General features: G+C 42.3%; 1 protein-coding gene across 1 annotated transcript in view; it reads right to left on the bottom strand.

The window, feature by feature from the left end:
• LOC125247039 (NACHT, LRR and PYD domains-containing protein 3-like) overlaps positions 1-25704 on the bottom strand; it is a 93853-nt gene that overhangs the window by 28192 nt on the left and 39957 nt on the right. Inside the window, exon 9 of the mRNA XM_048158202.1 lies at positions 19777-19950. Within this exon, the coding sequence (XP_048014159.1) occupies positions 19777-19950 (174 nt within the window). The remainder of the gene's footprint in view (positions 1-19776; positions 19951-25704) is intronic.

Raw genomic sequence — 25704 nt, forward strand, 5'->3', positions numbered from 1 at the left:
AGGTTCTGAGTGATCTCCCGCAAGCGGTCGTAGACACCATCACTTCCGCTAGAGCTCCTTCCACTAGGAGTCTCTATGCGCTGAAGTGGAACCTGTTCGTCGAATGGTGCGCCTCTCGCCGAGAGGACCCCCGATCATGCTCAGTCGGATCTGTGCTTTCCTTCCTGCAAGAAGGGTTGGAGCGAAGGCTGTCTCCCTCCACCCTGAAGGTGTATGTTGCCGCTATCGCTGCACATCACCACGCAGTTGAGGGTAAGTCCCTGGGGAAACACGATCTGATCGTCAGGTTCCTGAGGGGGGCGAGGAGACTGAATCCTCCTCGCCCTTCCTCCGTACCCTCTTGGGATCTGACCCTGGTTCTCTCAGCTCTCCGGGGTCATCCCTTTGAGCCCTTGCGATCAGTCGACCTGAAAGTAATGTCTCTAAAAACTGTCCTTCTGGTCGCATTGGCTTCCCTGAAGAGGGTAGGGGACCTGCATGCGTTTTCGGTCGACGAAGCGTGCCTAGAATTCGGGCCCGGTGATTCTCACGTCATCCTGAGACCCCGGCCTGGATACGTGCCCAAGGTTCCTACCACTCCCTTCAGAGATCAGGTAGTGAACCTGCAAGCGCTGCCCTCGGAGGAGGCAGACCCAGCCCTAGCTTTGCTCTGTCCCGTCCGCGCTCTGCGTGTGTACGTGGACAGAACGCGAAGCTTCAGGACCTCAGATCAGCTCTTTGTCTGTTACGGAGGCCAGCAGAAGGGAAAGGCTGTCTCCAAGCAGAGGATGGCCCACTGGATAGTGGATGCCATCGCCTTGGCGTATGAATCCCAGGGCGTGCCTTGCCCGCTCGGGTTGAGAGCCCACTCCACCAGAGGGGTGGCCTCTTCCTGGGCGCTGGCTCATGGCGCCTCGCTGACAGATATCTGTAGAGCTACGGGCTGGGCGACACCTAACACGTTCGCTAGGTTTTATAGCCTACGTGTAGAGCCGGTATCTTCACGTGTACTCGCATCCACTAGTCGGTAGACGTGTTGTACCCGCTCTAAGTGTCGGCTTGCAATGCCATTCCGCCCCCTGGGCCGGATACGTGCATACTTTTACTCCAGTCGTGTTCCCCGCTTGGCGAACCCTGTCGAGTTCCTCCGCCTCCCCCTTCGGCTCGGACATTGCGAAGTGTCTGATGCCAGGCCTACATCCGTCGCTGACGCTGTCTGTTGGCTGGGGCCCATATGTCGTGACTCCTCTACGTGAGCGGTCCCATTTGTGTAATTGTCCACGGGTCTAAACTCCCTACGGCGAGCCCGTGTCTTTCCCTTAGCAGAGCCAGCTCTGCTGTCACCTGTCAGATGAGTCTCCCCTACCCAGGTGGAGCCATCCCAGGGACCCCATATGCGTACTGCCCCCCGGGCCAGTCCATATGTGTATTCTCCACGTAAACTCCTCCCCCATTGGGTAGGTAGTGGCCTCCGCAGCGTCCCTTACGGGTTCGCTTCCCCAGTGTAGTCTAGTTTACTTAGTGGGTATTCGGTAAGACAGCAGTAAACTCTCTCGGCGTAAGCTCGCCCCTTCACCGTTCCAGCTGGTGCTATGGGTAGCCGAGCTTGCGCTGGGCACTGGAAGGGGTTTCGTAACTGTGGCGCTTTAGTTGGGATCCCAATTCGTCGGTCACTACTGACGTACGTCGAACGTGACCGACTGAAAGGGAACGTCTCGGTTACGTATGTAACCCTCGTTCCCTGAAGGAGGGAACGGAGACGTGCGTCCCGTCGCCACAGTTTCTGTACCCTCGCTGTAGTGCGGACACCAGTTGTCTCCTCAGCGAAAAACAGAGTGCGATTGCATCCGCTTCCTATTTATATACACCTGTCGGGGGCGGTGCGCATTATGCAAATATCGCACGCCAATTCCATTGGCTTGTTTTAGTTCACACGAAGCTGATAGGGCTCTCTAAGCGATATTCCGATTCGTCGGTCACTACTGACGTACGTCTCCGTTCCCTCCTTCAGGGAACGAGGGTTACATACGTAACCGAGACGTTTTTTATATACCCTTGTAATTTTACAGTAATTTTCGCTGATATTTCGGTGTTACCTTAAAGCGCGAAAAAGAGAAAAACCGCACTGTCCCTAAATTGAGGGTGAATAAGAAGCTACAAACGCAGAAGCGTCGCGTCTTTTAAGGTGGACCGGATAGCGTCAATAAGAAGCTGGATTCAGCCTCGTTATTCAGTGCTGTATAACTCTTCCGAGCACGGTGGGCAGACCCAACTAATGGGTAATGAGAATCGTTGTCGATGATTATCATTATTGATTATCGATTTTATCAAATAGTTGTTGCAGCCCTATTCACTACCATTATCAGTGTTGGGCACATTACTTTAAAAAGTTACTTCTCACAAATAGTAATGGAGTTAGTAACTAAGTTACATCATAATAAAAGTAACTAATTACCAGGCCAAAGTAACTAATTACCATAGTAGCTATTGTGTTACTTTAAAAAAAAATGAAATATGCCAAATAACTTGGATGCCCCAATATTAAATATAAGTCTAAAAATAAATTATTCTTGATCCGCTCTTGCTCACGACATGAAATTTCTCTGCACTGTAGTATAGGCTACATGTTGGTAGCCATTAAAGAAAACGTAGTTTCATATTTATGTTTAAATAGTCCTATGTTATGTTTTAAATCCATCTATTTGATTGAGAAGTGAACAGCATGAGTAAGATACATCATAAGATGCGCAATAAATCAGGAGACATGGAGTGAGTGAGACATGATTTTGACCACTTCATTAAGTTTTGTTTTGTAGAAAGCCATTCTTTAAAGTGAATTTCGTTTTGTAAAAATTGTATCTTAATTTTAATCAATGTTTCATCAACCAATTGCCTGGATTTAATAAATAAGAAGCAAATATAGCTGACAATTTAATCCTGACATGGATGCGCAGGCGCGATCACTGGTGCGTAAACTGGAGCGCGTCTTATAGGCCAGAAACTCAACGTATAGGCTGCTTGCCTCATAGACATGAGAAATATATCTATAGAAAGTTTGAAATATCTACTTTAACGAAAATGAAATAATTGAAAATGAAAGAAATAGGCTAGTCTGATTATGTAGACTAATCCAAATGAAATGTGCATTCTCTCTCTAGGCGCGTCCACTATGAGCAGATGATGAGAGTCAGCAATGTGAACATCTTTGCAGCCGACACTGATTAAGAAAACATTAGTTTATTAATACACAATTAAAATGTCTCCTTGCTGTTTTTTGTCACATTCATAATCATTATTTTTGCCGGTTCTTTATGGCAAGCTTTGTACATGTGCTTGAGTGCTATAGATTATATTACGTAAATGCTCATTATTATGGTTTATTCTCTCCAGTATTTAAGAAATTAATATAAATGTGATTAGTCAGACTTCTGGTTTGAGCAATGTAGGCAGAGGACGCATGTGTGTGAGCATCCCGACAACTTCAAATTAAATATTAATAACTGTCTTCTATAACAGGTCAGACACACATTAGGGGGCTGTAATACAGGTGCAGTAGCCAAATGCCTAACTCTAAAACGAAAACTGATCAAGATTCGAAGAAAACTTCCATAAGCAGCAAGCTAGCTAAAATGGCGGTGGCTGCACCAGAGGCTAATGAGGATTTTTCTTTGAGTATGCAGACTACGGAGCTGGAAAAACAGCGAGAATATCTGAAAGAGGATATGAGTGCGTTAATCAAGTCTTCCCTAGCACCAATTCAACTATCCATAGAATTGTTTCAAGAAACAGTGGATGTGTTCGGAAAGCATCTCACAACTGTGGAAAGTATGGCAGGAGAAAACTTCAAGGCCCTTGTTAAAGCGGAGGTAGACATCGCTGCGTTAAAAACAACCAACGAGAACAACACTTAAAAACAACGCTGTTAGACCGTTTGGACGATCTGGAAAATCGTTCACGCAGGGCAAATCTTTGGATCATAAATGTGCCTGAGGACAGTGAAATTGGAAGGGACATAATTAAGTTCACTTCTGATCTACTGAAAGACGTCATGGGGGATCAGGTGTTCGAGAAACCACCAGAACTGGAAAGAGCACATCGCGGATCAGCACCTAAACCCAGAGATGGCCTACCTCCAAGACCCATTATCGTATGTTTTCAGCGATTCCAGGAGAAGGAACGAGCTTTGCGCTGGGCTAGGCAACACGAGCTGCAGTATCGAGGGAAGACTCTCAGATTCTATCCTGACCCACTCTCCAAGAAGCGTGCTGCATTTAAGAACATTAAAAGTTGAGTGGATAATGAAGAGTTAGTGGGAGTACAATGGGGTTATAGGAGTCCTGCAGCTTACCTCAGTTGGGGAGGTAAACATAGGAAAGAGTGTTCTAATGTTCATGGGTTGGTTTACTGCCTTATTGATTGTGTTTTTCTTTTATTTTCCCTTTTTGTTCTTTTCAATGGATACTCCACTTGTTTTCGTTTTGTTTTGGGGTGAGAAATTTAGCTGGGTACCAGTTTTGTCTATGCCACAGGTGCAGTGTTTATCTTTTTATAGTGAACTATGTCCAATGTTTAAACAGGAATGACAGGAAAGTCGTGTATTAGGTTTACATTATGGAATGTTAAAGGTCTTAATGGTCCTATAAAGAGGTCAAAAATCTTTTCCCACCTTAAGCATCTTAAATCCGATATTATCTTCCTTCAAGAGACACACTTACTCAATTCAGATCATCTTAGGTTGCAGAAACCATGGGTGGGTCACATTTCCATTCTAAATTTAATGCTAAGGCAAGAGGAACAGCTATAATAATACACAAAAAAAAATTCAGTTCTCTGCCTCTAAAGTTATTGCTGACCCTCAGGGTCATTTTATCATGGTGTCTGGAAAACTATTTCATACCCAGGTCTTGCTGGTGAATGTTTACGGCCCTAATTAGAATGATAATAATTTTGTAAATCAGCTGATTGCTGCTTTACCTAGCTTTAATTCACATTATCTGATTTTAGGTGGTGATCTAAACTGTGTAATGGACCCAAATCTGGACCGCTCCAACCCAAAACCGCAGGCCCCTTATAAAATGGCAAATGAAATCTCAGCCTTTTTGAGCCAGATTGGCACTTCTACAACCCCCATAATAAGGTTTACTCTTTTTTTCACATGTACACCATTGTTACTCAAGAATTGACTACTTTTTTATCGACAAAAATCTACTCTCTTCAGTAAAGGGAGTTGAATATTCTGCTATTGTAGAATCTGATCATGCTCCCTTATTACTAGATCTCTCCTTTCCATCTAATTTTACGAACCACATATGGTGATTTAATTCTTCACTATTGTCAGATAACTCATTTTGCAGTATCCTCTTCAATTGACAATTTTTTAAAAATTCGCTGACGCTGACGCTGAAAGAAGTGCACAGGGGGGACATTATATCAAATACTGATTTAATTAACAAAGAGAGGGAAAGGAAAAGGCAACAGCTAATTGAGATGACATCCAAAATTGACAGTCAATACTCTACTTCTCCTACACCAGAACTTTATAAAGAAAGGATTGATCTTCAAACCCAATATAATTTAATTTCATCAAGTCACACAGAACGGCTTATTCTCTGTTTTTTTCTATGAGCACGGTGATAAGGCTGGTCGATTTTTAGCCCATCCGCTTAAATCCAGATCATCAGCTCAACATATTTCTCAAATCACAAATGATGGTGGGGATTTAACTATTGATCCCCTTATAATTAATAACACGTTTATGAACTTTTATTCTAGCCTTTATAAATCAGAAACCCCTAAGGATCAGTCTAAATTGGTAGGGTTTTTAGACATCATAAATGTCCCTACTATTTCATTGGAACATAAAAAAAGATTTAGATCATCCCCTTCAGCTACAAGAAATATCTGCGGCCATATCAGTGTTGCAAAGCGGAAAGGCCCCGGGGCCTGATAGCTTTCCGATCGAATTCTATAAGACGTTTTCTTCTAAATTTTTTTCGTCTCCACTCTTGCTTAATATGTTTGAATATTCTTTGTCCCAAGGAACTTTACCAAAGTCCCTTACCGAAGCACTGATTACACTTCTATTGAAGCCTGAGAAAGACCCAACACAATGTAGCTCATATCGACCAATTTCTTTGTTAAATGCAGACGCCAAAATCTTAGCCAAATTACTGGCTAATCGATTAGAGTCTCCCTTGGTCAGTATCATTTCAGCTAATCAGACTGGTTTTATAAAAGGTCGGCACATCTTCTCTAACATTCGTCGTCTTTTGAATGTTCTTTACACTCCCCAATCCCAGGACACCCCTGAAATTGTAGTTTCGCTGGATGCCGAAAAGGCATTTGATCGGGTGGAATGGGACTATCTTTTTTTTGCTATGAATAAGTTTGGATTCCGCCCCAGATTTATAGAGTGGACCCGTCTTCTGTATATTTCCCCAGTTGCTTCAGTGGTTACTAATAAATGCCGATCCAAAAAAATTTTGCTATAAAGGGGCACTCGGCAGGGGTGCCCATTAAGCCCCCTTCTATTTACAATTGCAATTGAACCACTCTCTCTGATATTAAAATCCACACCTTCTTTTCATGGTATAAACAGATGGGGTGTTGAGCATAAGCTCTCATTATACGCTGATGACTTGCTTCTTTACATCTCAGATCCTTCTTCATGCATCAATGATATTATCAAAATCTTGCACAATTTTGGGACTTTCTCAGGTTATAAATTGAATATCTCTAAAAGTGAATGCATGCCTGTTAACACACTTGCCAGGCAAATGCCTGACTCTGCGTTCCCCTTTCGCTTGGCAAGATCTGGGTTTAAATATCTGGGCATCAATATTGCACATAACTTTAAAGGACTATTTGAAGATAACTTTACTCCTCTTTTGATCAAACTTAAATCTGATCTTCAAAAATGGAGGATTCTTCATCTAACCCTGGCTGGTAGGGTAAACTGTGTTAAAATGACAGTTCTCCCGAGATTCTTATATTTATTTCAATGCCTACCCATCTTCCTATCCAAAGCTTTTTTCAAAAGATTAGACAAACTTATTTCTAATTTTATATGAGATGGAAAAACGCCTAGGAATCGGAAAGAGTTTCTCCAGAAGCATAGGAGTGATGGGGCTTTAGCTCTCCCTAGTTTCTTATACTATCATTGGGCAGCTCAAGTTCAAAAGATAGTCTACTGGATGCACCCATCAGGTACCACTGATTGGTGTGAAACAGAATCTTAATCCTGCACAGCAACCTCTCTACTAGGGGTGACCCTGAATAGTCGACGATTCGAATCTTCGATAGGAGGAGCCTGATTCGACTACCAATCTCACAGTCGAATCGTCGCAGAGGTGTTATGAGAAGAGATATGGGGGCGCTTAATATCTGATTTTACATAGACATACCGGTTCTTTGCCAATAGGTTAATATACAGCCTATTATGTTAATACTATAAATAAAAATGTGAAAAGAAAGAAGCTTTTAATAAATAATTCAACCTGTGACCGATTTAAGTTTCACTTCCATGATCCGTAACCGGCAGATGAGCATCTTTACGGCAGGGATTAAATCTTCAACAATGTCTGGGATAAAGTGTACAATTGGATGCACTTTGAAATGGTATAAGATGATCAAAAAAACGTATGATGCAAGTTGTGCCAACAGCTCATGTCCTAGAACTCAACAACGACAAACACTGCGCCGCGCTTCTGCCGGCCAACGAGCTGACTATAGCGCACTATTTGAAAAGACTCAAACGGACACAGGCAGATCGCGTGAAAGACTGGATTTTTGTCTCTCAATCAGGTAGGGTACAAGTGATTTCAAACTATTTTAGACGGATGTAATTTGATTTTTGGATGCTGTGAATGTTTAGCTAAAAAGACTGCCACTCCAGTTTAGCGTTTATTGTCTCTGCAGTTAAAAGGACAAGTTGACAATTCTAGCTTTACTTTCGTTATTTTAATAATTTCTTTAATTTTAATTTATTTATTGATCACTCTGGGTTATCTAATTTAACTATTTCTGGCTTGTGTTGTGAATATATGTTCCCCTGCACTTCAGGCATTTTGTAGTTTGACTTGATCATATTTTATTTTTTTAAGTAGGCTATTTTCATTTATTAGAACGGTATATTCTGTTCTAATTCAATTCTGTAAATTAATGTTTGATTAAAAAAATATATAATTTTTTTATTAAATTATTTATTTTTTGGTGCATCAATGTTGCGCTGTAGATTAGCCGATGTAATTTGATTTGCCGACATATGAAATGTATATCTATCTGAAGTGTGGCCTTTCTGCAGTTATAATATATATACTTTAAAGTTTATTGATCCAAAATGTTTTTATTCGTTTTCTTCTATATCTTTGAGAGTGTTCTGTACATCGTGGCTGTGAATGTTTATCCAGATTTCCTTTCATTTGTTTAAAAAAGATAAAATCATTGTCAGTTTCGTCTATCACTTGACAGGCAGTTTGGTCGGTTTATTAGAAAGATGTTTCTCTGTGCTGTGTGTGAAAGAAAATAAAAATTGTCTTAAGCCGCGGGTAGACTATAGCCAGGCCTACACTTCAGTGAGCTCAATTATAGTAACGCAGCATTTTTTTTTGTCGTTACTGAAAAAAGTAACAGCGTTAGTAACGCTATTTATAACGTTTATTTATAACGCCATTATTCCCATTGCTGACCATTATAAAGTTTATAAGAGCCAGGTTATTTTGAGTCGGGAAAAAATTTTTGTAGGATTTTTTTTCATAAAATTTCTATTAAAACTTTTTTACATAAAAATTCTGTGTTTATGTAATCTGTATGAAAAGAGACACATGTCAGACGCCCGTGATTCAGCTCATTATCCACTAATGCGGCCACGGCCACAGAACGAGCGCTATTCAGACGCAAATTCTGAGGCAATACATGTATACATCGTCTCAATCATGTATTTATTGTCTTAAAAAGTGTTTATCTGTATGTTAAAGCAATGGTTAGCGACCTCTGGAAGACATGCCGTTAGTTTCTGGAATTACCTGTTCTTCTTTAGATTAATTTGTGGACTCAATGTGCACAGAGCGCCCTCCGGCTGCAATATGAATTGAAAACACAGTATCCAGCGCTCACAGTGATGACAATAAATACTGAATAAATATTACTCCTCTGTATAGCAAATTGACATAAACATATGAGAATCCATCAATATTCTCCAAATGTGCATGCTTTTAATCCTTTAAGACCGGATGGAGCATCGGCGCTCCCATTTGTGTGTCTCTCTTTAAGAGCCAATAAAACTTGAATCCATATAGGTAGCACAAAAATTCTTTTTGCATACAAAACCTGAGACTTTAAACTTTCACATCAAGCCTCCAACATGCTTCTGTAGCATTGTTTTCATCCTCGAATGAGTCTGAGTATTATGCGTTTAAAACAAAAATAGCACAGCCGCTAACTGAATACAAATATGTATATTTCACATGCTCATGACTTCATGAAAAATGCACAGATCATAGAAAATGGCACATCAATATTTAAAGCAGATTCTCAAAAATCAACATAATATAATGTGTTGATCACAAGATATTACTCACGGAATGATTTAAAGGTGCCCTAGAATTAAAAATGGAATTTATCTTGGCATAGTTAAATAACAAGAGTTCAGTACATGGAAATGACATACAGTGAGTCTCAAACACCATTGTTTCCTCCTTCTTATGTAAATCTCATTTGTTTAAAAGACCTCCGAAGAACAGGCGAATCTCAACATAACACCGATTGTTACGTAACAGTCGGGATCATTAATATGTACGCCCCCAATATTTGCATATGCCAGCTCATGTTCAAGAATTAGACAAGGGCAGACAGTATTAACGTCTGGATCTGTGCACAGCTGAATCATCAGACTAGGTAAGCAAGCAAGAACAATAGCGAAAAATGGCAGATGGAGCGATAATAACTGACATGATCTATGATATCATGATATTTTTAGTGATATTTGTAAATTGGCTTTCTAAATGTTTCGTTAGCATGTTGCTAATGTACTGTTAAATGTGGTTAAAGTTACCATCATTTATTACTGTATTCACGGAGACAAGACTGTTGATATTTTCATTTTTTAGACACTTGCAGTCTGTATAATTCATAAACACAACTTCATTCTTTATAAATCTCTCCAACAGTGTGTAATTAGCTTTAGCCACGGAGCACCATCAAACTCATTCAGAATAAAATGTAAACATCCAAATAAACACTGTACTTATGCGATCAGACATGCTGCATGATGAACACTTTGTAAAGATCCATTTTGAGGGTTATATTAGCTGTGTGAAATTTTTTTATGCTGGTTAAGACAAGAGTGAGCTCCGTGGGCGGGGGAGCACGACATTTATAGGGGCCATGCAAGGAATCGGTGCATATATAATTAAGCCTCAAAATAGGCAGTTAAAAAAATTAATAAAAAAAAATCTATGGGGTATTTTGAGCTGAAACTTCACAGACACATTCAGGGGACACCTTAGACGTATATTACATCTTTTAAAAAGACGTTCTACGGCACCTTTAACATACTTGGCTAAAAACATGTCTCTCATCTCTCCGGGATGCAGTGTGTATCCAATGTTTCCGGACCCATCCATGTTTGTTTTCCAACGTGGAATAACACAAAATAGATATCATTTTAAAGCTTAGAATCTCTTTTTAATGCATCTAACCATTTTGAAAAACTCCTAACGACTGCTGAGAAGTGCCTCTAAACTAGAGTTTACCGCCCATTGGCGGCATCTGGCTGCGGAAAAAATGAATAACAATTTAGTAAACTAAACTTTATGCTATCACCACGAAATGTGAACCAGATGCAGCACACATGTAGGAGAGCATCGCCAAAAAAGAATTTTTATCCGATCTTATTGCATTCCTGAGTTATTCCATGTCAAATAATAAAAAAATTATATATTATTATTTAATTATTTTTAAAAATTGTATATATTTTTTGTCTTTTATCAGCTGTTTCTCAGGACAAAAATGTCCAAATGTAATATAATTTATATTTTCTTAAAATATAAATTGTTCTATCAAATGATACCTACCTTTTGACTCTCCTTGCTACAGTTTTGGAGTTATGAGTCTTTACTTTTGTGTGTGTCGCTCAGAAAAAAAACCTCTAAAAAAGCCTTCAGGTCTTAAAGGGTTAAGCTAAAAGGATATATGAAATGCCACAGAGGTAACATAATTGTTCAGACACTTTGCATCACAGAAATACATTATATTTTAAAGTATATAATAGAATACCAATATTTTAAATTGTAATAATATTTCACAGTATTGCTGTTTTTTCTGTATGTTTGATATACACCATGATGAGCTTTGAGACATGATCACAGAGGGTTTTTTCACAGCCTACCTGTCTGAAAGAGCTCATTATTTATGCAGGTCATTAGAGCTCTTTATGCGATTCTTTTGTCTTCTCAGGTGAGAATCACCCATTATTCATGATGATTCACGCCTCCACGCATACTGTGTTTCTTGACCAAAGATGTTTTATAAAATTTAAATCTCTCTATTGTTTTATATGAACAAGCAGGCAGCATAATTTTTACCTTATTTTGAAGCAAAAACTCTAGTCTACAACCTCCAATACCCAGAAGTCTTGTGAACACAGATTTAATATATATTTTTTTTGCTTTATTTCAGTGACTTAAGTTTTTTGTTTTTTCAATAACCACGCATAAATGTTATTCCTTCAAAAACACAAACATGTACATACATGTTCCTTACATATTATTGTAGCCGAGTTTGTGCTGAATACAGTGTAATGACACTTTTTCCATTAATATGTTTATGAACAACTGAAAAAAGCACAAATGTCAGGGCATGTCAAAACTTCTCCAGGGCCCCAAAAATCTTCAGACCCCAGAGGGTTAAATATAACTCTGATTGTGTTTGTCTGAAAGAAGATACAACTAGGATGGTTTGAAGGATGAGTAAATCATGGGATAATTTTCATTTTTGAATGAACTATCACTTTAATTGATAATAATGACCCTGGAATGAGTTCCTGTAATTTTATAATTAATGAGTAACATTAAACAGTCTGTGTAAATAAACATTTAAATGCAGCTTCTGTTCCACCTTTGCAGTGTAAAGATGGATTTTGTCAATGATAAATTATATTGGTAACAGTCTATAGCCTACAGGATTCTGATTAATTTAAGTAATTGGTTAAATTTAAGTATTTGACATAAAACACAACACAGGTAATCATAGAAATTGCGCTTATGAAGGTAAAAAAAGCCCCTGCAAATCAATTGCAAGGAGCCCCTTAATGGAAAAGTTAATGTATGACCCTGGCATAGGGTAACGTCTGGCAGTTGTAGTTTGTACTGCCACCAGGTTCACACATACTCCGTCTGCAGTGCGTATGTGGCACATATTTTTTGTGGTGCCTATATTTACAGGTTAGAGTGCTGACTTAAAGTGACAGTGCATTGTTCGTGGTCAAAATGAACACGGATTGACATGAGAATGTAGTAACCTCACCATAAATGTATTTAATTCAATTATACTACTGTTTTTCACAGTCATCTTTTTACTTTAAGCCTGGGGTAAAGCAAAGAAAAGCAAAACACTTGCCATGAGTAGCAAAAATAACTAATGCGGTCAAAATTAATTACAAACTTTTTACACCAAGTACCACCTAAGAAAATATTTCTCTCTCCAAGTACCACCATAATGACCAACATTTAAATACAGTAGCGTAGTAGGCTAACTATTCAGCTAAAGTTCAAAAACGAGGCAGTTTATTCCAAATAAATAAGTATATTTATTATTGTTAAACATGTAAATGCACAGTTTGAACATCAACACTGCAGTTATGTATTTGTGCGTGATTGAAAAGCGTGCGCTGTCTTGCAACCCACCAGTTGAGAAACATTTACGTAAGCTCAGGGTGTGAAAAAAAACAGAGGGGGGATGTTTTGATTTTTTTTTTTTTTTTTTTTAATTTGTTAAAAACCAGTGGAGCTATATACTATTTTTGGCAACTGTTACAGAAACATTTGTACAAAAAAATCTTCTGATTTAACCTTGAGATTTGAAGTATTAGATAGCTTATATTTGCAACACTATCTACAATGACATTAATAATTCTTAATTTCTGATAGAAATGCAAAATCAATCAGTAGTTATTAATAGAATAACGAGACACAAACCTGTACATAGGGCTGCACGATTAATCGCATGAGATTAATCGTGTCTCGTCAGTAAAGCCGGTTCTGTGATTAGCGGTAAATGTCCATCACCTGATTTCAAATGGAGCGGCACTTAATATACAGAGCCGTAGTTCGCGGACAAGCTACACAATATTGCGTTCATAATTGCAGATGAATCGCATGCGGAGCCACGATATTTTGTTGATCTTTTCACAATTTATCCACCTCCACCTCTTCCCATCACAGCCAATTCATATTTAATTCAGCGATTCCTCTGCGTACCACTAGTGGGAGCCATGTGTACAGATCGGACAGTCGGACAGATCGACGAATAGGAATCTCGCTAGAGAGGCCAATCTACTTCGAGTGTAACTAAAACGAGCCAATACACATTGGCATGCAATCATATGCATCAGCTGCTCACCTTGCAGCGCGGGTATATAATGAGCAGCAGGTGCATTGCATCTTCAGCTTTTTGCTTCGGAGCCAAACAGTGTTTGTTCCTGTTCTCTGCAAGCAAGTGTCTGCTAGAGGACGAGTCAAGCTTTTTTGTTGAACTTCTCTTTTTTTTCAGAGTGCGGGCGAACAGCACAGCAGTGGGGTCGAAGTCATCTCTTTATTTTCTGTTTTTTGTTTCGTTTGCCATTATTGAGCAAATAGCTGTTTTGACAGCATCAGAAGGCTGTTCTCACGGCCGGTACGGTGCACTTTGAGCACTGAAAAGATGTTTTTATGGCTGGTAAGAGTGAGCGCCTTCAAAGAGAAAGACAGCACACGACAGGCTGCACACAATCCCTGTCTGTGTTGCGGCGGCTGTTCCCCTGCGTGCTTCAGCACTTTTAAAAGAGTAAAGTCCCTAAAAGAGCTTACACAAGTAGAGCTGGCGTCTTTTTAAAGATGACGTTCTATTTGTGTGTTTCTGGATGCGGTCGTTTCCTGTCCAGCAGTTCTCCTCAGTTAGTAGCAGACCAGGGAGCTTCCCCCGACAAACCATTGAGTTCCCCGTGGGCCGCCCCTCAGTCTGCTCGTTGCCAAGGGTGTTGTCCCCTGCAGAAAAACTCCGGCCCAGTTAGTTAGTTGTGGTACTGTGTCTGCTGCGGGGAGATGACACCTCCCCTCTCTGCTGCTGTTTAAGTGGTTAGTGAGAAATCACCCCTGAGACGGGCGACCCAGAGATGAGTGGGGCTGATTACCCCCCCACCCCCCCTCAGACCCCGCTTCGGGCCGCCTCGCTAAGAGAGCCTCCCGAGCCATGTCCCTGTGTTCCACCTCGCTGCCCCACTACGGGTGCACCTACAGTCCCTTTGATCCTGCTTGTATGGTCTCTGCGAGCCTGGTTAGCGCTCCCCAGTCTGTCTCGCTGGCTCATTCGGACCTTCAGGCTCGGCTATGCGATTTAGCCCGCCCGACGTCCCCCCAAGTTCAGGAGCGTCCACTTCACTGCAGTGAAAGCTGTCGATGCCCACTTCTTGTGTGCGGAGATCGCGGTCCTACTGGCGAAGGACGCGATAGAGCCGGTCCCTCGAGCCGATATGAAGTCAGGGTTCTACAGTCCCTACTTCATTGTACCCAAGAAAAGCGGTGGGTTACGGCCGATCTTGGACCTGCGAGTTTTGAATCTGAGCCTCCACAAGCTACCGTTCAAAATGTTCACACAGAAATGCATTTTCGAGTGCATCCGTGCCCAAGATTGGTTTGCCGTGATCGACCTAAAGGACGCTTACTTTCATGTCTCGATTCTTCCGCGACACAGGCCATTCCTGCGATTTGCGTTCGAAGGTCGAGCATATCAGTACAGAGTCCTACCCTTCGGGCTGGCCCTGTCTCCCCGTGTCTTCATGAAAGTCGTGGAGGGAGCCCTTGTTCCCATGAGAGAACAGGGTGTTCGCATCCTCAACTATCTAGACTCATTCTAGCTCAGTCGCAGGATCAGTTGTGCGAACACAGGGATTTGGTGCTCAGACACCTCAGCCAGTTGGGTCTTCAGGTCAACTGGGAAAAGAGCAAACTCTCCCCTGTGCAGAGGATCTCTTTTCTCAGTATGGAGTTGGATTCGGTCGAGCAGATAGCACGCCTCACAGAGGAACGTGCTCAGTTGGTGTTCAACTGCCTGAATACGTTCAACGGCAGGACAGCGGTCCCACTGAAATTCTTTCAGAGGCTCCTGGGGCATATGGCAGCCGCAGCGGTAGCAGTAACACCACTTGGTTTGCTTCATATGAGACCGCTTCAACACTGGCTTCACGGCCGAGTCCCGAGATGGGCATGGCAACGTGGCACTTTCTGGGTGGCAATCACTCCGGAGTGCCACCAAGCCTTCAGCCCATGGTCGGACCCCTTGTTTCTTCGGGCAGGAGTGCCCCTAGAGCAGGTGTCCCGGCATGCTGTGATATTCACAGATGCCTCCGCCACCGGCTGGGGTGCCACGTACAACGGGCATGCAGTTTCTGGGGTGTGGACGGGCCCCCAACTGCATTGGCACATCAACTGCCTTGAGTTGCTAGCAGTACGCCTTGCCCTGAGCCGCCTCAAAGGGCCGTTACGGGGCAAGCATGTGCTGGTCCAAACGGACAACACTGCGGTTGTTGCATACATCAACCGCCAAGGTGGTCTGCGCTCCCGTCGCATTTTGCAACTCGTCCGCCATCACCTCCTCTGGAGTCAGAAGCATCTGAGGTCGCTTCATGCCATTCATGTACCCGGTGTGCTCAACCATGTGGCCGACGAGCTATCACAAGCTGCACTGCCGGGAGAGTGGCGACTCCACCCCCAGGTGGTCCAGCTGATTTGGAGAGAGTTCAGAGAGGCTCAGGTAAACCTGTTTGCCTCACCAGAAACCTCCCACTGCCAGTTGTTTTACTCCCTGTCCGAGGGAACACTCGGCACAGATGCACTGGCTCACAGGTGGCCCCGGGGCCTGCGCAAGAATGCGATTCCCCCAGTGAGCCTACTTGCACAGACCCTGTGCAAAGTCAGGGAGGACGAGGAACAGGTCCTGTTAGTTGCGCCCTATTAGCCCAACCGGACCTGGTTCCCAGAACTCTCACTCCTCGCGACAGCCCCTCCCTGGCCCATTCCTCTGAGGAAGGACCTTCTTTCTTAGAGACGGGGCACCCTTTGGCACCCGCGTCCAGACCTCTGTAAACTCCATGTCTGGTCCCTGGACGGGACGCGGAGGTTCTAGGTGACTTACCCCTCGAGATACTTAACACCATCACTTCGGCACGTGCACCGTCTACGAGATGTGCTTACGCCTTGAAGTGGAACCTGTTCGTCGAGTGGTGCTCTTCTTGCCGAGAAGACCCCCGAAGATGCTCGATCGAAGTCGTGCTTTCCTTCTTGCAGCAAGGGTTGGAGCGTAGGCTGTCCCCCTACACCCTCAAAGTCCATGCTGCTGCTATTTCTGCATACCATGACCACATAGATGGCAAATCCGTTGGTAAGCACGACCTGGTCGTCAGGTTCCTTAGGGGGGCAAGACGGTTAAATCCTCCTCGACCCCCCTCCATACCCTCTTGGGACCTTGCTCTGGTGCTAAGAGCACTTCAGAATGCTCCCTTTGAGCATTTGCAATCAGCAGACTTAATGATTCTGTCTATGAAGACTTTGTTGCTGGTCGCATTGGCCTCCATCAAGAGGGTAGGGGACCTGCAGTCATTTTCGGTCGACGAATCGTGCCTTAAGTTCGGGCCGGGTGACAGCCACATGGTACTGAGACCCCGGCCTAGCTATGTGACCAAGGTTCCTACCACTCCCTTCAGGGACCAGGTAGTGAGCCTGCAAGCGCTGCCCTCGGAGGAGGCAGACCCAGCCCTGGCTTTGCTCTGTCCAGTTTGCGCTTTGCGACTGTACATAGACAGAACCCAAAGCTTCAGGACCTCAGACCAGCTCTTTGTCTGTTACGGAGGCCAGCAGAAGGGAAAGGCTGTCTCCAAGCAGAGGATGGCCCACTGGATAGTGGATGCCATCGCCCTGGCTTACCAAGCTCAGGGCGTGCCCTGCCCACTCAGGTTGTATGCGCACTCCACGAGAGGTGTCGCATCCTCCTGGGCGCTGGCTCGTGGCGCCTCACTGACAGACTTTGTAGAGCTGCGGGCTGGGCGACACCTAACACGTTCGCTAGATTCTATAGCCTTCATGTCGAGCCGTTCTCCTCCCGTGTTCTCACCTCAGGTCAGAGGCACGGAGAGGCCCCGGCTTAGTGTCGGCTTGCTGCGCTTATATGTGCTTATTTCTCCAGAGAGTCCCTACAAGGCAGACCCTGTTGAGTCCTCCGATCTCCCTTCGGCAGCCAACGTGGCGGAGCATCTGGCACCAGGCCTATACTCCGCTGCATCCTTGAGAACCGGATTTAAGTTGGGTTCCATATGTGTGACCCTACAGGGATCCCATATGGCTGGTTCCACGGTTGCTCCTAAACGAAGCCCGTGTCTTTCCCTCTGGGAGAACCCACCCTTCATCGGGTTGGAGTCACCCCAGTTCTTCCATATGTTGTACAGCCCTATGGGGTTAGTCCATATGTACTTCTCCACATAACCCCTTCGGGGAAGGATGTGGCTTCCGCAGCGTTCCTTTCCCACGAAAGAGTACGCTTTCCCAGCGTTATCCAATAGTCTCACTGAATGGGTTTTGGGGAACAGCAGTGATCGACACTCTCTGTGTTAGCCCTGTCCCACCGTCCTCAGGCAAGGGGGTTCAGGTGGCTTACAACAGAGCGCTGGAAGTGGGCAGCTCCTGTGGCGCTTTGGTAGGGATTCCTATTCGTCGGTCTGTCCGACGTACGTCGAACGTGACCGACTGAATGGGAACGTCTCGGTTACAAAGGTAACCCTCATTCCCTGAAGGAGGGAACGGAGACTTACGTCCCGTCACCACAGTTGCTGTACCCCGCTGATGCTGCCACCTATCCTGTTCGGCTCCTCAGCGAAAACCTGAAGATGCAACGCACCTGCTGCTCATTATATACCCGCGCTGCGAGGTGAGCAGCTGATGCATATGATTGCATGCCAATGTGCATTGGCTCGTTTTAGCCATTTTTGCCTTGGCTCCTAGGGAGTGATTGGGGGTTAGGTGCCTACGGCGCCTCAAGTGTACCTAATTTCCTGCCAGTATTGAGAATCAAACCTGAAAACTTTGGGGTTACCAGTCGTGGCCTGATGGTGGAAAAGCTGGTGAACAATAGCAGAGATGCATCAGTAACCCAGTGAGTAGCCGACTGGAATTAGCAATGTCACATTAGAGTTTTAATGTTTTATATTTTAAGCATTTAAAGCATTTTCCTGCTTCAAATGTTTGCCATTTATTTAGGGGTGACCCTGAATAGTCGACGATTCGAAGCTTTTTTTTTTTCGATCAGGTAGGGGAAAGGTGATTTCAAAACATTTCAGCATTTGTAATTTGATTTTTTGGATGCTGTGAATGTTTAGCTAAAAAGACTGCCACTCCAGTTTAGCGTTTATTGTCTCTGCAGTTAAAAAGACAAAGTTGATAATTCTGGCTATACTTCCGTTATTTTACTAATTCACTAATTTTTAATTTATTTATTGATCACTCTGGGTTATCTAATTTAACTATTTGTGGCTTGTGTTTTGATGTTCCCCTGCACTTTAGCATTTTGCACTTGTGACTTGATTATGACTATTTCATTTACAATTATTATTATTATTTATTAGAACGGTATATTTTATTCTAATTAAATTCTCTAAATTTAATTTTTGATTGTTTTTCGGTGCATCAGTGTTGCGCTGTAGATTAGTTAAAGCTTGCTCACACAGGCAATTTAGCCGATTTAATTTGAATTGCCAACATGTGAAATGTATATCTATCTGCAGTGTGGCCTTTCTGCAGTTATTTATATAGGCATATATATTTTATAATCCAAAATGTTTTTATTCATTTTCTATGTTTGTGTGGTGTTCTGTAGTAGCTGTGAATGTTTATCCACATTGCCTTTCATTTCAGTTTAAAAAAGATAAAAATCATTGTCAGTTTCATCTATCACTTGACAAGCAGTTTGGTCACTTTAGTAGAAAGCTGATTCGAATCTGATTCAACTTTGTAAATCCGTAGCCGAGGACAGTTATTTATTTAAATGTACAAATTTAACACGATAAACACTATACAACTATATCCAACAGTTAGTTGTGGTCCTGGGATGTGATTGGCTGAGAGTCTTGGATACTGGATTCAACTGGGTATGCAAAAAATCAGAGTTGGACTGACAGTCTGAACATAGCCTTTGATGAGCAAAAAGATGTTGAATCGATGTTGGTCAGAGATCAACATTGTTTTGATGTGAAACATGGATTTTACATTGAATCTACAGTGAACAGCAGGAGTTCATCACTAATGCTCAATCATCACTTAATCATTTAATTGTCTTATTAGCTTCAATACTGTTTTAGTGTTACTTTTTTACTCTCTGTAGACTGGACTCATATAGACTCAGAGCAAGTGATAATTTAACACTGAGGATTTTACTGTGCTCCTTTACAGCCATGCAATTCTCTAATTTATTTTTATGTATTATTATTATTATTATTATTATTATTATTATATTATATATATGTTAATTAGATTTATTCACTCTTCATGCTTAACATACTTGAGTTTGTTCAGTCTGTAGTTTGGATGGTTGAGTGTATCAGAGAGCAGCTTCACTCCTGAGTCTCCTGGGTGATTGTAGCTCAGATCCAGCTCTCTCAGGTGTGATGGATTTGAACTCAAAGCTGAAGACACATAACCACAGCCTTCCTCTGTCACCATACAGCCAGACAACCTACAAACACACAACAATAATCCAAATCACATTAGCAGTCAGATGTCACTAACACACAGTCATTTAGGTGGTAGCTGTTATTTTCTGTCACAAAAGTATCAAAAGTGAAGTCAATATAAACATTTATACTCCAGTAAAGTAGAAATATACTTAAGAACAGGAATAAAGTATTTGTTCATTGTCACTGGTTGTTACAATACAGAGGAGGTCTGAGGCACAGGTACAGTTTACAATGTTTATTGAGACAACCAGAGCAGAGTGCAGTTGAGTGAAAGCAGACGAAGTTTCCAGACAGATTATATATCAAGACAGTAATACTTGACTTGATGTTCACACCAGATTCGATGAAGACTGAGAGACGTGGAGCAGGAGCAACACAGAGACACTCAAGGAGGACTGGAGAACACAGAGGATCTAGGAGACACACTGGAGACAGGTAAGTAATCCGAAAGGTAAGCATTAAGGTTAGTATGCGTTAACGAGACTGGACAATAACTGAGTGACTGTGAGTGTCTTTTATAGTGCTGCTGATTGGGCTGGTGATGAGCGTGTGATCAGTACTCTGGTGAGGGAGTGTGACGTGATTGGCTGGGTGCAGAGCCTGGCGTGTCTGTGACATTCTTGGAACCAGGACGATAGGAAATGGTGAAGTTGAAACGTGTAAAGAACAATGCCCATCTTGCTTGACATGGGTTTAATCTTTTAGCCTACTCCAGATTCTTATGATCAGTTAGTACTAGAAAGGGATGTCGGGCTCCTTCGAGCCAATGCCTCCACTCCTCCAGGGCGAGCTTGATGGCGAATAGCTCCCTGTTGCCGATGTTGTAATTCACCTCCGCCGGGTTGAGTTTGCGGGAGAAGAAGGCGCATGGATGGAGTCTACTAGGTTTCCCCTGCTGCTGGGACAAGACCGCTCCCACTCCTGTGGTGGACGCATCGACCTCGACCACGAAGGGAAGTTCTGGATCCAGATGGACAAGGAGGGGAGCAGTCGTAAAGGCGGTCTTGAAGTCCTCAAAGGATTTCTTCGCTGCTGGATGACAGGACAGAGACTTGGGCTTACCACGGAGTAGGTTGGTGAGTGGAGAAGTGATGGTACTGTAGTTCTTGATTCTATCTTCGATAGAAGTTGGCGAATCCAAGGAATCTCTGCAGTTCATTGACAGTGGTGGGAAGTGGCCAATCCTTTATAGCTGATACCTTTCTCTCGTCCATGCGGACGCCACTGTGATCGATGTTATACCCCAAGAACTGCACTGAGGGCTGATGGTAACTGCATTTCTCTCCTTTCAGGAACAGGTTGAAATCCCTCAGGCATTGGAGTACCTCCGCAACATGGTGGCGATTGTCGGCCAGGCTCCGCGAGTAGATGAGGATATCATTGATGTAAACGATCACTGACTTGTGCAGGAACTCCCAGGGCACCTCATGCATGAAATCCTGGAATACGGAGGGGGCGTTGACGAGTCCATACGGCATGACACAGTATTCGTAGTGTCCAGTAGGGGTCACAAAGGCCGTCTTCTATTCGTCCCCCTCACGTATTCGGATGAGGTTGTATGCGCTGCGGAGGTCCAGCTTGGTGAACACAGTGGCGCCGCGAAGATGTTCCAGCGCAGATGGGACGAGAGGAAGTGGATATCTGAACTTGACTGTTATTTTGTTGAGTGCTTGGTAATCAATGCAAGGCCGCAAGCCTCCGTCCTTCTTGGCAACGAAGAAAAAGCTGGAAGCAGCAGGGGAAGTAGACGGGCGGATGTAGCCTTGTGATAGTGCCTCAGTGATGTATTCCTCCATGGCCTTCTCCTCCGGGATGGACAGGGAATAGATTTTCCCCCTGGGCACTGGCTCACCTGGGATAAGGTCGATGGCGCAGTCCCATGGCCGATGGGGAGGCAGCTTAGAGGCCTTCTTAGGACAGAAAACGTCACTGAAGTGGGAGTAACAGTCAGGTATATCGACGGATCTCTTTTCCAATGGACTCTCAATGGACGTGACACAGACATGGATCTTCTTAGACCTCGGAATCCTTTGGACTGTACTTGGAACTCGACTTGGAACTCGACTTGGAGCTCGACTTGGAGCTCGACTTGGAGCTTGACTTGGAACCTGACTTGGAACCTGACTTGGAAGTTTGGGCTGGGTGCAGAGCCAGGCGTGTCTGTGACACTGGTCACCAGTGATCATTTTTAATTGATCTCACTGTCATTACATAAAAAATCATTTCGTGTTCAATTAGCAATATCAGGAAGAAAGAAATATTCCCCCAAAACATTGGACATTATTTCTTGCATTAAATGGAATGTAAATAAGGCATTTGATCTCAACCAGACAACAGTGGCACAATACTGCTCCTGAAATCTAATGTTTACAAAGTAGTGAAAGAAAGAGTATAAAAATAACATTTAAAAACAACATTTCTAACTTTGTTACTAAAAATACGATGGTGCTTGCAGATTCTCACACACACACTTTAAAACATAACAATGAAATCTTCACTTTCAGGCCAAGAAGATGTCAAATCAAAAACTCACTGTCAACCCCGGCCACATGAGGGATTTGTACCAGTGTGGCACAGTGAATTATTTTTTCCAATTTCATTTTTTTTTCACTAATATTTAATTTATATTTTTATAAGTTTATTGAAAAGTTATGTTCAAAATATTTGGCACAAATTTAATTCCATATTAGTCAAGTAACTGAGTGCAGCTGAGAAGCAGTGACTTTACAGACAGTGTAGGGAGGCAGAACATGAACACAGAGCAGAGTATTTGCAGAAAAGGAAACAGGACTGTGCCAAAGATATTGAGACAAAAAAGGAAACGAAAATGAAAGACAGAAGAGAGCTCAATGCAAGGCATAGAGAGACTGTCAGCAAAGATGCAAAGACTCAGAACAGAAATAATAATAATCAGGTGTAGTGCTGATGTAAATGTGTGTATCATCATCATCAGTGTAGCAGTGATACCCCAATCCATGACTCCTACTAATCTGACCAAGGTGTAGCATATACAGGTGCTGGTCATATAATTAGAATATCATCAAAAAGTTGATTTATTTCACTAATTCCATTCAAAAAGTGAAACTTGTATATTATATTCATTCATTACACACAGACTGATATATTTCAAATGTTTATTTCTTTTAATTTTGATTATTATAACTGACAACTAAGGAAAATCCCAAATTCAGTATCTCAGAAAATTAGAATATTGTGAAAAGGTTCAATATTGAAGACACCTGGTGCCACACTCTAATCAGCTAATTAACTCAAAACATCTGCAAAGGCCTTTAAATGGTCTCTCAGTCTAGTTCTGTAGGCTACACAATCATGGGGAAGACTGCTGACTTGACAGTTGTCCAAAAGACAACCATTGACACCTTGCACAAGGAAGGCAAGACACAAAAGGTCATTGCAAAAGAGGCTGGCTGTTCACAGAGCTCTGTGTCCAAGCACATTAATAGAGAGGCGAAGGGAAGGAAAAGATGTGGTAGAAAAAAAGTGTACAAGAGGATTGTGAAACAAAACCCATTCAAAAATGTGGGGGAGATTCACAAAGAGTGGACTGCAGCTGGAGTCAGTGCTTCAAGAACCACTACGCACAGACGTATGCAAGATATGGGTTTCAGCTGTCGAATTCCTTGTGTCTAGCCACTCTTGAACAACAAACAGCGTCAGAAGCGTCTCGCCTGGGCTAAAGATAAAAAAGAACTGGACTGCTGCTGAGTGGTCAAAAGTTATGTTCTCTAATGAAAGTAAATTTTGCATTTCCTTTGGAAATCAGGGTCCCAGAGTCTGACAGAGAGGGAACTGTCATTTACAGACAGATCATTTTGAAATTGTTTACTTGTGGTTTACGATGCTGCTGCTGTCAGACCCAATACAGTTTGCTGCTTCATCTTTCAATATCAGTTTCTTTCCAAACTTTCCATTACACTGTGCCTCATTTACATCTGTATAATGTATCCAGTGTAGTTAATGGTGATTGGTTCTATTTGTTTTTTGATGTGACATTACATATTGTAAATTTTTCAGATCCTGTAAGAAACTGTCCCAACAGTTGGAGTATACATGAATATTCATAACTCACTCTGCGGTGGGCGTGACATTTTGAACTTCAAACAAATGGAATGGAAATTGTTGTTTGCTATCAGATCACAACTTGTTTTATGGATTATTTCGATCAGGTAATAAAGCTGAAGGGACATGCACCCTATAACTGTTTATATTCTCTACATAATTCATAGAATGATTTGCTTTGCATGTGCTTTTATTAACATCAAAGATACAAAAGACCATGCCAGAGCACAACAAATTGAGCACATATTTCTGTTACTCTTGATTGTTGTTTGTCTTTTGTTGTAAACTGTGCCCCTTCCTTGATTTTTACTCTGCAGCATAGGGCTGTCATGATAATCGCAATATCTTAATGCAGTCCTACTGACAAGACAACCACAGAGGAATGCAAGAACCACAGCAACCGCGATATTTGCATGTTATCTTTTCTCGTAACGTTATGCCCTTCTCATCATGCATGTGCGTCGAATATTTAATACATTTGTAATGATAACATAATCTGTACCATTGGTGATTTGTACAGAGGCTCCGTAGCACTTAACAAGACAGTGAATGAGAGAGAGATCGACTGATCGCATGCGATTACCTGCATCTGTCCTTCAGGGTAAGTCATTTATATTTGTTAAAAAAGGTTGTCATGTTCAAGGAAAGTGAAATCTCTGTCTTAGCATCCTTTTAACATTCAAAGGGATTTCCAATGAATGGCATCAGTGCTGGTAAATGCATTGAATCAATGGCATTGATCTCTATGAGATTAAGCATCAGCTTCAGCGTTACCCCTACAATGCATCACTGGTCAGCTGAGCCTTTTAAAGTGGCACTCAAAGTAGAAATGATTTAAACAGTTTGTTTCATTACATCTATAAACCCCATTTGACATTTGTGCTGGCTACTGTATACAGGCCACCAGGGCACAATACAGACTTTGCTGATTGTCTATCAGAGGTAGTACTGGCTGTGGATATAGTCTAAATTGATGGTGATTTTAATATCTATGTAGATAATGAAAAAGATGCAATGGGATTTACATTTACAGACATTCTAAATTCTATTGGAGTTAGACAACATGTGTCAGGACCCACTCATTTTCGTAATCATACTTTACATCTAATATTGTCACATGGAAACAATGTTGATGCCATTGAAATTCTTCAGCAGAGCGATGACATATCAGATCATTATCTAGTCTTGTGTATACTACATTTAACCAAGGCTGCAAAACCGGCTCCCTGTTACAAATATGGTAGAGAATTAGTCAATTGCAGGCTGATCTCGAATCTAACCTTTCTCTCAAAAATATTAAATAGGTAGTATCCTCACAACAATATTCCTTTTTAAAGGTGCCCTAGAATGCTTTTTCACAAGATGTAATATAACTCTAAGGTGTCCATTGAATGTGTCTGTGAAGTTTCAGCTCAAAATACCCCATAGATTTTTTTGTATTAATTTTTGTAACTGCCTATTTTGGGGCATCATTAAATATGCACCGATTCAGGCTGCTTCCCCTTTAAATCCTCGCGCTCCCCGCCCCCGAGCTCTCGACTCTAATACATTGCATAAACAAAGTTCACACAGCTAATATAACCCTCAAAATGGATCTTCACAAAATGTTTGTCATGCATGCTGCATGCATGCATCAGATCATGTAAGTACAGTATTTTTTTGGATGTTTACAT

The sequence above is a fragment of the Megalobrama amblycephala genome, linkage group LG15, assembly GCF_018812025.1.
Source record: "Megalobrama amblycephala isolate DHTTF-2021 linkage group LG15, ASM1881202v1, whole genome shotgun sequence".
Taxonomy (NCBI): domain Eukaryota; kingdom Metazoa; phylum Chordata; class Actinopteri; order Cypriniformes; family Xenocyprididae; genus Megalobrama; species Megalobrama amblycephala.